This window comes from Chinchilla lanigera, unplaced genomic scaffold (assembly GCF_000276665.1).
Source record: "Chinchilla lanigera isolate Chin_1 unplaced genomic scaffold, ChiLan1.0 scaffold00074, whole genome shotgun sequence".
NCBI classification, from domain to species: Eukaryota; Metazoa; Chordata; class Mammalia; order Rodentia; family Chinchillidae; genus Chinchilla; species Chinchilla lanigera.
The window spans coordinates 10,275,736-10,291,322 of record NW_004955475.1 but is presented as its reverse complement, the minus strand read 5'-3'; the positions used below and the strand labels follow the sequence as shown (position 1 = coordinate 10,291,322).

The window sequence follows — 15,587 nt, the reverse complement described above, 5'->3', positions numbered from 1 at the left end:
AAAAAAAAAAAAAAAAAAAAAAAGTTATTAAATTGTCCAGGGTGACCTTGAACTTATGATCCTCCTGCTTTAGCCTCCAGAGTACCCAGGATCACAGGCATGCTTCACCATTCTCAGTAATATCAGGGAATTTTGTGTGTTTTTTTCACTTTCGGGTTCCCAACACTAAGACAGTACCTGACACAGCGAGCATACACATTAAATATTTGCTGAAAAGAAATCGTTGAATCTAGACACAATCATTTAGCAATGTGACTTTTCAGTATTTTTTGTTATGTATATTTTACAGAATTGTAACCATATAATACATATAACCTTGTTAAATTTTTATTTACTAGTCCTAGAAACATTGTTATATTCGTGCATATTCATTTTTTCCATGTTATTTTATCCTCATCAATTTTAATTGTTGCATAATAGTTTGAGGCTACTCCACAGTGGATATTCAGAGTATATTTTTTTCTTTTGTCATAATGTACCCTGCTTTTAACCTCTTTGTTCATAACTTTTTACCATATTTATTTCAGACATCTTTTCAGAAATGTAATTTCTGAAGTAAAAGGAATAATTATGACAGTAGCTATCATTTGGTGAATGTTTTCTAAGTGCTAGGTGCATTCCTATATAATTGCCGTAGATGAAATTATCTCATGTAATCCCATCAATAGTACTCAGAGATTGGTGGTATGTTTTTGATCTTATAGGCAGCAAAATTAAGGTGCAGAAAAGCTGAGTAACTTGCCTATACCAATGTAGGTACCAAGGCAAATGGTTTCAAACTTAGGTCTGCCTGACTTGGGATTCCAAGCTCTTAACCACAGTGTTCTTACCATACACAACTGAAAATTGTTTTTCAGTATCGTCTGGTTGCACCAAGTTATTTTGCCATCCATATACAATGCCTGTATTGCTACTTTTTAGCATCGGATATTAGTATTTAAATTTTTTCTATAATTTTCTGAGCCAAAACATATGGCAAATATTTAATAAGTAGATTTTTAATGGAGGGAAACAATTGAAAAGTAGCTAAACTTCCTAAAAGCTGATGTAATTATTTCATATTTTTTTTACTTTGTTAGCTGTCATGCAAATACTACACCTTGGTCTGTCTCTGGACTTTTATCTGAACATTGCTAAACTGCTGATGGATCATGAAAGGTACAGAACTGGTTTTCCTTCTTGACTGTATCACATCACAGGGGAGGGAAATGGTGGAGCAGGCGGGCAAGTGATCAGATCCAAATATAGGAAGCCAGGGAAAGACTGAGGGATCGGGCTTATGCTTTTACAACAATTCACTGTCATGAAAAGTCCCTCTTGGAAACTGGCACTCTCTTAAGAAGACAGCATCCCCCAGCGACCCAGAGACCTCCCACTAGGCCCCACCTTTTAAAGATTCCATACCATCTCAACACTACCACTCTGGGGACCGTTTCTACAACACAGGAAACTTGGAGGGAGAAACCACATCCAAAGTAAAGAGCTAAGCAATGCTATTCCTGTGCATGCACCCGAGAGAATTCTAAGCATGTCTGCATACAAAAACTTCTTCATAGCTGCATCATTCTTAACAGTCAATATGTGGAGTCAATCTATGTGTCTACCACCTGATAAGTGGACAAGCAAAGTGTGGACACAGTGACACATACCTGTAGTCTCAGCGCTCTAGAGGCTTAGGTGGCAGGATTACTGTACTGTATACTCTATACTCACACCATGGAATGGTATCTGTCAATAAAAAGAAAAGTGGAGATATATGTTACAACATGGGTAAATTTTGAAAACATGCTAAGTGGAAGAAGCCAGTCACAAAATACCCACATATTGTGAGATTTTATCTATATTGTATGTCCATCATAGGCAAATTTATAGATTAAAAAGTGGGACTGTAGAAGTTGGGGAGAAAAGAACGACTGCTAAGGAGTATGGAGTTTCCTTTTTGGTGTTGTGAGATTGTTGTACATTTGAATGATGGCTGCATAACTGAAAATATATTCAAAAGCATTGAACTATATACTTTAAATGGATAAATTATATGATGTGTGAATTATATCTCAATAAACTTATTGCAGTATTAAGCAGAGCTCAGCGTGTAGCTCAATGATAGAATTTTTATCTACCATTCCTGGACCCTGGGTTCAATCTCTAGTGCTGGGAAATAAAAATGATGATGATAGTAGTAATCAATAGGGAATCAGACAGAACTATAGAACTCAGGTCCTATCTTACTTCGACAAGCCCAGGTCTCTGTATTCTTTATTAGTTCTGCAGGCGTTTCTGAGAACAGCTATTGTAGGTCAGAGGTCAGCAGACATTCTCTATAAAGACCAGGTAGTAAACTTTTAGGCTTTGCAAGCTGTAAAGTGTCTATTACAACTACTCAGCTCTGCTGTTGTAGCGTAAAAGGAGCCAGACACAATATATAAATGAATGAGTATGGTTGTGTTCCAATAAAACTTTTTTTCAAGAACAAGTGGCTGGTTAGATTTGACTTATAGGTTATAGTTTGCCAACACTTGTTGTGGACCATTCACCTACCTGGCACATGAAGTTTCCATGACTTCTTTGATGAGAAATGATTCTCTCTCTTCTAGACTATCTATGGAAAAGGGGAGCCCGCAACATTTTTTATAAAGCTGGAACATAAAATTCTTCCTTACATAGAATTGCTACATATTTTCCAGTAATTTCTAAGGCTGCTCAGTCTGTCATATGGTAACATCTAAATCTTTAATTTGATAGCTCTTCCCCTATTCATTCTAGCATTGCTCGTGATATGGCCACTGCTTCGTTAAACTTGACGATTGGCACTGAACACAATACTGCACATGTGATCTAAATAATGCCATATATATTTCATGTTCTAAATATTCTGAACTTGCAACTGTACAGTATAGCAATCCTCCCAGCTAAGCCTCTAGAGTGCCGGGACTATAGGCATGTGCCACTGTGTCTAGTCCTTCAATAAAGTTTTATTTGCAGAAATAAGAAACTCAATGGCAGGCCGTAACTCACTGAGTCCTGATCTAATTTAATAAATCATGCAAAATTGAGGCCAGAATGCTCATGACAGCATAGACTAATCTTCAGGTTAGCATTATCTGATTAATCAATGTTTTTGGGGTACAATCATTGAACCTGACATAAATCCACCTATTTATATAGCCAGACAGGCTGACTTTCTCCATCTTGCTCACAAAAAAGTTCCTGAGATTTAATTTTTAGTTTTTAAGTTTTGGATGTTTATAACCTGTCTCCATAATAAATTTGAAGCTTCACTTATTCTTGTGAAATAAAGCTTTTAAAATTGAAATAAAAATCAAAACCCTGCAAAGGGAGGGGGATAAACATGTCGAACACATGGCTAACATAGTTACTGTGAATAAACATTAAGATTACCATAAACATTAGGTTTTCTAGTTTCTCAAAAAATCAAAAAGTCTGGAAATACAAACAGCAACCAGTGGAACTACGTGGCAGTTGCCACCTTTGGACGTGGGACACGTGCTCTCCAGTTTGTCATAGTCTCAACAATCCCTTGTGTTATCCCATATCCTGAGTGTAAGGTTGTCATATGTTTGTTTCTTATAGCAGGTATAAGAGAAAATGAGATATTTCTGGGACTCAAATCTTTATGCAGAGTGGAGAATGGAAGCTAGTCTTATAGAGATATTTCAAGAAAATGGAAAAGAACAGGATTCTTTGTGAGAGAAGTAGAAAAGATTTGTGTGTGTTCTATATGCAAACAAAGTATATTTATGTCAAATAAAGTTAACTTAGAAGCTCATTATAAAACAAAGTATAATAAAAATTGTGACCATTATAGAGAAAAGGTATGTAATGACAAACTTAATTCAAGAAAATGAATGAACTTTTGACTGTATTCATTTTGGAAAGTGAAGAAAACTAGGAATTGTATTGCAAAATGCAGTTATATAATTATATATTAAAGGAAACGATTGTGCAGGCATTAACTCTTTTTTAGATGTGTTGTAGTTGAGTTACTTTTTTGTTTTTAGTTTTTATTAGTACATGTTTTCAGTTCATAATGATTACATTCCTACTGGGAAGTTGTTACAAATGTATAACACATCTTAATTATTTTTCATCCCTTTCCTCTCCCTCCTTCCATCTGTTGATCCCTTTCCTATTTGAGAACAATCTTTTTCCCTCTCTCTTATTATTGTCCTTCATTCTTCTCTTTAGTTATGCTTTTATATTTATACTGTATGGATATGTGATATTCAAGCTTGTATGTGATTTATTTCACGTGACATTATGGTCTCAATTTTCCTACAACTGACTCAAAATTACTCTTCTTTCTGGCAGAATAGTACTCTATGTAAATACCACATTTTCTTTCTTCATGTGTTGATGGACATAGGCTGCTTGCAAGATTCAGCTACTATAAATTGTGCTGCTATAAATGTGGGTGTATATGTATCACTGTATTATGATGTTTTTCACTCTTTTGGGAAGATACCTAGGAAGAGAATAGCTGGGTTGAATAGAATTTCTAGTTTTAGTTTTCTTGAGGAATCTCAATATGGATTTCCATAGTAGTTGTAATAGTTTACATTCCTACCAACATTGTAGAAAGGTTTGTTTTTCCAACCCTAGCTTCACCATCATTTGTTTTTATTTTATAGAATATTGGCTTCAGAAAAAAAAAAACTCAGGTACATTCAGCTATCTGACCTTTGACAAAGAAGCGAAAAACACACACTGAAGGAAAGAAAGCCTCTTTTATAAGTGGTGCTGGAGAAACTGGCTATTGACATGGAGAAGATTAAAGCTAGACCTGTATCTCTCATCATGCACTAAACAAAAATAAAAAGATCAAGGATCTAAATGTTAAGACAGAAACAATCTGCTAAAACATAAAAAAGTAAAACTCTTGAAGTTATACTCATAGGCAAGGACTTTTTGAATAGAATTCCAGCAGCAGGCGAAATAGTACCAATAATCAACAAGTGGGACTTTATCAAATTACAGTTTCTGCACAGCAAAAGTGACAACCAACAGAGTGAAGAGACAATCTACAGAATGGGAAACATTTTTAGCAGGTATTCCTCAGACAGAGAACTAATATCTAGAATATATAAAAAACTCAAAAATTAGAACCCCCAAAATAAAAGACTCAATCAAAAATGGACAAATGAAATGAACAGACACATCACAGAAGTACAAATGGCTAATAAATACACGAGCAAATGTTCAACATTACTAGCTATTAGAGAAAGGCACTACCTCTTTTACTAAAACAAGTTTACAAAAGATGGTTGAGTAAGACACACAGTGTGTTCTGAAGCTTAAAATGCAAATTTATCAGAAATGCTATTGTTTAGCACTTTGAAGATATGGCTGTGAATTCATTAGGCAAATTACTGGAAGAGGATAATTTGTGCTGCTTTCTATTGCACACCCATAAATACTATGGCCCAGTGAGATATTTACTTGTGGTATCAATGAGAATTTTGATATAATAGAACTTTTGAATGTAGTGCCTGTGTCTTAAATTTAAAGTGGATGGTCCAAAAGAATGTAAGCGTGACTACAGAGGACAGTTCTGCAATTAGTGTTACCATAAGACTTTATTTGAAACTTAAGTCTGACGCAGTAGTGTTTTTTTATCTATTTCCAATGTTTTTATATTCTCTATTTTACATTTATCTTTCAAAAACACTATTTAGTTGATTTTTATTGTTTTCATCCAATTTTCTTTTACTTTATTAGTACATATGTGTAGTAGATAGTGTTTACATTCCTTGTGTGGAGTTGGTACATGTACATAATATATCCCAATTCCTTCTTTTCCCCAGGGATGTTTTTCTGGTTATAAAATTTGTGTATCAATTATATCACTCACCAGGAAGCACTTTGTCCTACAAGGTGAAAAATGAAACTTATGGATGGAACAATTATATATGTATACTGATTATTCTTTTATGGCTTCAACAGAGAATACTGCTTTGTTGGAATATAAAGGGTGATGAAAATACATACAGGGAATGTTTTAAAATTTCTGCAAGCCTTCTTTTGTGAGTGTCTTCATCAGATGTGATTAAAAATACAGTGAATGCTGCTGCTGCTTACTGCTATCCAGTGGAAAGGCGGGGTGGTAAAACACATTATGGTATGTCCTCATGTGTCTTACTCACCTGCTCTTCCATGGTGCAATTTCTGGCTCTTCCTCAAAGTCAAAATGACTATTAAAGTAAATATTTTGCAAAAAAAACAATAAAGAAATTTCAGAGCTGAACCACACCCTCAAACATATGTACTTAAGAGATTTTTACAGAGTATTCCACCCCTCTACAACAAAGTATATATTCTTTTCAGCAGCATACGGTCCTTTTCTCAAAATAGATCACATACTAGTCCATAAAGCCAGTTGAAGTAAATATAAAAAAACTGAACTCATCCCATACATACTATCTGGCAACTGTGCAATCAAAATAAACAACCATGACAGAAGAAATTTTGGAAAAGGCAAAGCTTCTGGAAAATTAACAGCATACTCCTAAACAACCAGTGGGTCACAGAAATAATCAAAGAAGAAATTAAAAATTTCTGGAAGTTAATTATAAGGGCAACAACTGAATAAAAACTCTGGGGCACTATGAAAGCATTTTTAAGAGGAAAATTCATTGCAATCAGTGCTCACATGAGGAAAACAGACCAAAACCAAATAAATAACCTTATGAAAAATAAAATACACTAGGGAGACAATATGATGTTTACACATGCAAGTCTGATGAGTATGGTCTCTAATTGCATCCATTTACCTATAAAAGCCATGTGTTCATTTTCCTTTATAGCTGAGTAGTACTCCATTATATAAAAATACCACATCTTTTTTACCCATTCCTCTGTTGATGGGCATTTGGTTTGTATCCAACATTCAGCTGTTACAGATTGATCTGCTATAAACATGGGTACACAAACATCACCGTGGTATGATATTTTTAATTCTTCTGGGAAGATACCCAGATGGGGAATAGATGGGTCAAATGGGACTTCTAATCCTAGTTTTGTGAGGAATCTCCAAACTGATTTCCACAATGGTTTCACCAGTCTACACTCCCACCAATAGTGGAGAAGGGTTCCTTTTTACCCACAGCTCCCCCAGCATTTATTATTAGTTGGTTTTTAATTTGAGAAACTACTTTGAATATAACAATATGCAATATAATAACCATTGTTAATTTCCTATCATCTTGATTTGAAATTCTGTATCCTTTTTATTGTTGTTTATTATCTTTAAAAAAGAGACACCCAAAAAAGGAATAGATAAAATAGATAAGCAAGACTCACCAAGAAAAAGAGAAAAAAATTCGCATCAATGCAGTTAGAAGTAAAGAGGGTGAAATCACAAGATACTGTCAAATTCCAGAAGATAGTAACTACTTCAAAGATTACATTCCACAAATTTTGAAAAAATGGACAGATTCCTATGTATACACACACACACACACACACACACACACACACACACACACACACACTGAGGTACAAATTATCTATGCTGCTGCCATTCTGGAACCTGATGTGGTCAGGGCTGCTGTTCTGGAACATAATGTGGCTGCCACAATTCAGAAATATTGTGCCCTGTGGGTTCCTCCTCAAAGCAAAGTTTTTCACTTTTGCAGTTTTGAGAATGCAAAGGGTGGAGACTTGCTGCTTCTTGTGATGCCTTCAGGCCATCTTTTGTATTCTCCTGTTGCTTCTCAGCAATCAAGATCTCTGTTCTATCTTTGTGGTCCATAGCTTTACTGGAGTTTCCCTTCTGGCCAAACTCACAACATTTTAAATCATTCTGCTGGGCTCTCTGCTCTTGACTCTCAACAGAAATCTGGCTAAAACTCTCCAACAATAGCCATGCCACTGCCTCACTATTAGACTGACTTGAAATTTCTTCTGCCAGATTATTGAGTCCGTCGCCTTAAACGTAGTCTTGGGCAAAATCTCTGGCAAAAGGCCAATAAACTTTTTGCCAAGCCATAACACACATTGTCTGGAGTCCAACAGCCAATGAGTCCTTCTTCCCAACAGTAACCTCCTGAGCCTCTTCTTTACTGTCAGGATTTCTATCAGCCTTCTGGTCTTCTGTTCTCTGACCAGAATCTTCCATACAGAACAGCCTAAGGTGTTCCAGCTCTACTCTTTCAGGCGACATCTCTGAACCTTTCCAAACTCTACCCACAAGCCATTCCCAAAAGATCTTGAACCACATGGTCAGGTATAATGACAGCAACAACCCCAATTCTCTGGTACCAAATTCTGTCTTGCTTACTTTTCTCTTGTTGCTGGGACAAAATACCTAATGCCCAGAATTAAGGAAAGAAAATTTACTTAGCTCGCTATTTGTGGAGATTTCAGTCCATACTCAGCTGGCTCCAAGACAAAGTGGCTCATGGCAGAGGGCAACAGCTCATGGCAGCAGAAAATAGCAAAGGCAGCAAGAATAAAAAGGGAGGAGCAGCAGAAACCAAGCCTCTTTCCCTCCCTTATAATGTATGCAGACTACCCATCCTAGGGTGGGTACAGCACTTATACCTATAATCCCAGCATTAGATCATGAATCAATCATAAAATCTAGAAGCCCACCCAAAGACTGTATGAGGTTTTGTGTGGACATCTCGACACAAACCATAACAGGTGAATTATATATAAATGTACAACTTGCTCCTATGGCTAAAGATATCAAGCTAATAGTGACCACAGTTTGTCACTAGCTAGACTGTGCTTGAGTTTATTGTTATTGCTAATTGTACCACTTCAACCAAAATGTCATTCTTGTTATAATCAATTTTTCTCTCCTGTATGACAATACTGCAATTGCAAGGGGTCATAACCATCACCATAGTCAAGTACCAAAGGAATAGGACCTGAGTCAAGTACATAGCAACTTCACATTCTTTTTTTTTTTTTTTTTTTTTTTTGGTTTTTCTCCGGTACCAGGAACCAAACTCACGACCTTGCACTTACCAGGCAAGCGCTTTTGCCGCTGAGCTAAATTCCCAGCCCCTACATTCTTAATATACTAGGAATGTAGGTTCTTGGGATACATTTAAAGATCAAGAACCACTTACATCTAGAAGACTTCCTGAGTAACAGACATTTCCTAGGAAAGCTATGAGACCAGGAGTAAAGTAATCTAACATAAGAAATCTACAAGCATCAACACAGAAAACAAAGTAAAATGGAAACAGGAAGTAGCAAATGACAAGACTAAGAAGCAAAATGCAACCCCAAATGCCCAGCCCATTCAGGACAAGTCCAGAGCCCAAAGAGATAGAAAAAATCAGAAGCCAGCCACTGGAACTCTCCAAAATGATAGCAGCAGAAGTGAAAAACCAAATGGAAGAGGCCATAGAAAAAATAATTTTTAAGATGCTAAAAGAAATGATGATCAAAATGAAAGACATCAAAGCAGACACAGATAAAAATTAGAGGAGCTAAGGAAAACAATGTAAACCATGAATGCCCAACATAGAAAAGAAATGGAATCAATAAAACAGATCCAAACAGCAATCCAGGTGATTAAAAGCTGCACTGAAAGTATACCCCAGAGTGAGTGAAGGTGAGGATAGAATATCAGATCTAGAAGACATGACTGTGACTAGTGACTGGGAAAAGAAAAAGATTTTTAAAATAACAAGACACCATGAAATATCAATCCAACAGCTACAAGATGAAACAAAGAAGAACCACATAAGATTGATTGGAGTCAGTGAGAAAGCTGGAGACAGTGCAAAACACATAAAAAACCTCTTCACAGAAATAATCGCAGAAAATTTCCCAAGCATGATGAAGAATTTGATGTACAAATACATGAAGCGTATAGAACTTTAAATAGCCATGACCAAAATTAAAATTACACCAAGGCATATAATAATCAAGATTCCAGAAATTTAACACACGAACAAAATATTAACAGCAGCTAGGGAAAAAAACAAATCACCTATAAAAGAAAGCCCATCAGAATCACAGCAGACTTCTCAAGACAAACTCTCAAATCAAGAAGAGCTTGTATGAGGTATTTCAAGACCTAAAAGATAACATTCTTCAACCCAGATTGATGTATCCTATAAAACTGTCTTTCAAAATTCATGGAGAAATAAGATACTTCCATGACAAAGAACAACTGAAGAAATTTATGACCACCAAGCCAGCCCTGCAGAATGCTCTGAAGGATATATTAGAAAGAGATAATGAAGACCTCAAACACAAGAACATTAATGGAAAGAAGCCACTAGGCAGGGCAAGCAATTAAACAGAGGAGAAAGACAAGAAACCAAGAACAGAAAAATAACATGAAAAAATTATCCAATACATAACACTTATAACCATCACCAATCAAAAGAAACAGACTGGTACACTGGATCAAGAAACAAGAGCCAGCAATATGCTGCATTTAAGAAGCACATTTGACACAAAAAGAAAGTCATAGACTAAAAGTCAAAGGAATGAAAACAATTCTCTATGACACAGGAACCCAGAAAAAAAGCAGGGGTAGCTATTCTATTTGCATGTAATGCAAACTTTAAGCCAAAAGTAGTCAAAAGAGACAAAGAAGGTCACTACATACTTGTTAAGAGAAAACTCTAAAAAAGAAGCAATAACAATTATAAATATATCTGCCCCAAACACTGGTGCACCCACTTACATAAAACAAATATTAACAGACATGACAAACCAAATAAGCACTAACACAATTGTAGTGGGGGGACCTTAATGTCCATTCTCACAAATAGATAGATCAACTAGACAAAAAAATCAACAAAGAAATATCAGAATTAAACCAAGCTTGTGAACAAATTGACTTGGTAGATGTCTACAGGGTGTTCCACTCTAAGACATCAGAATACACATTTTTCTCAGCTCCACATGCGATGTTCTCCAAAATATACCACATGCTTAGGTAAATGTAGAGGAACTGAAATCATCCCGTGCATACTACCTGACCATACCACAGTGAAACTGGAAATCAACAGCAAAAGAAATCACAAAAACTACATTCACACATGGAACTTAAACAACACCCTTCTGAACAACCAATGGATCACAGAGGAAATTAAAGACAAAATTAAAGAGTATATGCAATTTAACAATAATGTCTATACAACATACTGAAACTTATGGGATGCAATAAGTCCAATGAGAGAAATTTATAGTGATGAACTCCCATCAGCAAAACAGAATGAGTGCAAATAAACAACCTAATGTTGAACATCAAATTTCTAGAAAAAGAAAAACAAATCAAACCCAAAACTGGTATGAAGGAGAAAATTATAAAGAGCAGAAATTAATGCAATTGAGACTAATAAAACAATACAAAGAATCCATGAATCAAAAAGTTGGTTCTTCAAAAGAAAAAATAAAATTGATAAATCATTAGTATCAGGGACCTGACCAAGATCCCAAACTGTCTGTGTGAGGAGTACAGTGAAATGTTGAAATAAGAAACACAGGTAAATTCAGTAATACATGAAGAGGGGTTGGGAGGTCAGTGCTCCAGGATGGGCAGAGACAAAGACAGTCCAAGCCAGCCACTATTTATTGGGCGTATACAATGATAGGAGGGGCTAGCAGAAGATTCAAAGTTGGCAGAGGACTCAGAGGTCCATGACTCAGTGGGTAACAGATAATTATGAGATGAGTCAAGAGGGTGTAAATGATCCCATGCTTAAAAGCATCTTGTCCTAGAGTGTTTTTTAATCTCAGTGGTCTTAGTTTAGTCTTAGTGGGTGGGAGAGGATGGCTTATTCTTAAAAGAGTTAGTAGGAAATCTCAAAAGGGTGATACTGATAATCCCATGCATGCATTTATACCTCAGGGAAGTGTGCAAAATTAGCCCTTGTGAATTTGTGGTCCCCAACACATTAGCTGACTTCATCAAAAAGAGGAAAGAAAAAACATAAATTCCAGCAATTAGTAATGAAAAGGGGGAAATCACAATGGATCCTACAGAAATCCGGAAGATAGCCAATACTCACTACGAGAACCTATTTTCTAATAAGAAGGAAAACAGAAGAAATGCACAGATTCCCGGACACAATCAAATTGCCAGAACTAAATCAAGAAGATATAAAAATTCTAAATAACCCTATATCAGCCAATGAAATTGAAAATGTAGTTTAAAAACTACCAACAAAGAAAAATCCAAGCAGTAATGGATTCACTGTTGAATTCTACAAGAAATTTAGAGGAACTAATGCCACTAATGCTGAAGCTCTTTAAGGGAATTGAAAGGGAAGCAATACTTCCAAAACCATTCCTGGAAGCAAGCATTACCCTGATTCCAAAGCCAGAGAAAAATCCTACCAAAAAAGAGAAGTACAGGCCAATCTCCCTAATGAACATAGATGCAAAAATCCTCAATAAGATACTGGCAAGCAGAATGCAACAAATCATCAAGAAGATTATACACCATGACCAAGTAGGATTCATCCCAGGGATGCAGTGGTGGCTCAGCATATGTAAGTCAATAAATGTGATATACTATATTAAAAGAACCAAAAAAAAAAAAAACCACATGATCATCTCAGTAGATGCAGAAAAAGCTTCTGACAAAGTCCAACACACATTCATGATAAAAATCCTACAGAAAATTGGAACAGATGGTCTTTATCTCAATCTAATAAAAGCCATCTATGACAAACCAACAGCCAGCATCACACTAAATGGTCCAAAACTGAAAGCTTTCACTCAAAAATCAGAAACAAGATAAAGATGGCCATTATCACCATTCCTATTCAATACAGTTCTGGAAACATTAGCCAGAGCAATTAGACAACAGCAAGAAATACAAAGAATAGGAGTAGGAAAGGAAGAAGTACTGTAGCTGTATACAAAGTCAACACTCAAAAATCAATAGCATTCCTCTACCTAAGCAACAAATTCACACAGAGAGAAATTAGGGAAACCACACCCTTTACAATAGCATCCAAAAAATGAAATACTTGGAAACCAATCTAACAAAGAGTGTAATAGATCTATACATTGAAAATTATAGTACTCTGAAAAAGGAGATCTAAGAGGATATCAGAAAATGGAAAGATATCACTTGCTTATGGATAGGAAGAACCAACATCATGAAAATGGCCATACGCCCAAAACTGTTATACAAATTTAATGCAATCCCAATCAAAATACCATTAGCATACCTCACAGCCTTAGAGAAAGCATTCCTAAAATTTATTTGGAAGCAGAAGAGACCTAGAATACTAAAAGCAATCCTGAGTAACAAAGGCAAGTCAGGGGATCTCACAATCCCTGACCCGAAATTATACTACAAAGCTACTGGGATAAAATCAGCATGGTATTGGCACAAAAATAGATCTCAGGTTCAGTGAAACAGAATAGATGATGCAGATGCAACTGTAAACACACTCAACCACTTTATCTTTGACAAAGGAGTCAAACACATCCACTGGAAGAAAGATAGCCTCTTTAGTAAATGGTGCTGGAAAAATTGGCTTTCCATATGCCAAAGACTAAAACAAGACTTGTACCTATCACCATGCACTAAACTAATGTCAAAATGATCAAAGATGCAAATATCAAAACAGAAACACTAAATCTACTGAAAGAGAAAATAATAATCTTAAAAACATAGATATAGGTGAAGACTTCATGAACAAAACCCAGACCACAAGGGAAATACTACAAAGAATCAACAAATGGGTTCTTACCTTATTACATGCTTGAATTTGGTAATCAGAACGACTGATCTGAAAACAATAATATGCAGTATAAGAACCATTGTTGAACTCCTACCATCTTGTATGGTGAAGCTCTGCATTATTTCCAGTGGTTTTTTTTTTTTTATTGTTTGATCAATCTTACATTCTTATGTCTGGTGGACTGAGCAACTTCGTTGAAGATAACAGTATGTAACGTAACAACCATTGTTAATTCCTATCATTTTGTTTTGAGGTCATGTATCATTTTTGTTTTTTTGTGTGTTTTGATTTTGTCTTCATTGTTATTTTTTTTAATTTTTAAAATTAAAAAAATTAAAAATTTTTTTAATTTAATTTTTAAAATTAAAAAAAACTTGTGCACATCAAACAAAATCACCAACAGAGTAAAAAGAAAACCCACAAAGTAGGAAAAAAATTATAGCCTATTTTCCCTCAGACAGAGGACTTATATCTAAAACATATGAAAAATTGAAAAAAATCAGACCCTCCAAATTCAACAACCCAATCAAAGAATGGGCATCTGAGATGAATACATACTTCTGTGATGAAGAAATACAAATTACAAATAAATATATGAAAAAGTGTTCAACATCACTGGCCATTCAAGAGATGCAAATTAAAACAACAGTGAGATTCCATCTCACTCCGGAAAGAATGGCTGCCATCAAGAAATCAACCAGTAATAAATGCTTGTGGGGCTGTGGGGAAAAAGGAATCCTTTGCTGTTGGTGGGAGTGTAGACTGGGGCAACCACTGTGGAAATCAGTGTGTAGATTCCCTAAAAACCTAGGATTAGAGGTCTCATTCCACCCAGCTGTTTCCCTTCTGGGTGTCTTCCCAGAAGAATTAAAAACATTGTACCACAGTGATATATGTGCACCCATGTTTATACAGTACAATTTGCAATAGCTAAAACTTGGAAACACCCAAATGCCCGTCAACCAGGGAATGGATAAAAAAGATGTGGTATTTTTATACAGTGGAGTACTACTCAGCCAGAAAGAAGGATCAACTTGAGACTTTTGTAGGTAAATGGATGCATCTTGAGACCATACTCAAAAGTGAAATAAATCAGGCCCATATGTGTAAACATCAAATTGTCTCACTAGCGTGAAAAGCTGAACAAGTGAATAAGATCCAAAATGTAAAATAAATATTGTGAATTGGGAAGAAACTGTTTAAAAGTAAAGAGCAACTAATGGGGGAAAGAGGAAAGGAAGGAAGAGAATAGGGAAATACACACACACACACACACACACACACACACACACAAGATAGTTAAGATACTTATATAGCTAGTTTCTCTTAGTTCATTGAAAAAGAAAGATTTGTACTAATGTTGTCTGGACATTATTTCATGTGTATGTCTTGTACTCTGAATAACTACTTTGAAGATAATAATACACAATGTATTAATTATTGTTAGTCTCCTATTAGCCTGATTTGAATCTCTTGTTTTATTTTATTTCTACTTTTCTTCTTCTCTTAAAAAAGAGAAACTGTGATGAGGAAAAGGGAAAGGAAGGAAAGGAAAAGAAAAAAATATGTATATGCAAGATAGTTAAGATAATAATACAGCTAGTTTCTCTTAGTTCATTGAAAAGAAACGTCCATGTTAATATTGTTTGGGAATGAGGGAAAAGAGTAAATGCAGAAGAGGAAAATTATGTATATATGTATGTACAGGATAGCTAACATAGTTGTACTACTGACTTCTATTGCTTTACTGAAAGGAACAGTTAAAGATTAATCATTTGATGCTGGCGAGGCTGTGGAGAAATAGGAACTCTTCTCCACTGCTGGTGGGAATGCAGACTGGTGAAACCACTGTGGAAATCAGTTTGGAGATTCCTCAGAAAACTAGGTCTAGAGGTC

At 35.6% G+C, this 15,587-nt stretch overlaps 1 protein-coding gene across 1 annotated transcript in view; it reads left to right on the top strand.

Moving 5' to 3' along the window:
• Nucleotides 1–15,587, top strand: part of Tex11 (testis expressed 11) — a gene marked incomplete at its 5' end in the record, with an annotated part of 374,380 nt that overhangs the window by 140,765 nt on the left and 218,028 nt on the right. The window contains 1 exon segment of the mRNA XM_005401706.1: nucleotides 1,080–1,158. Coding sequence (XP_005401763.1) covers nucleotides 1,080–1,158 — 79 coding nt within the window.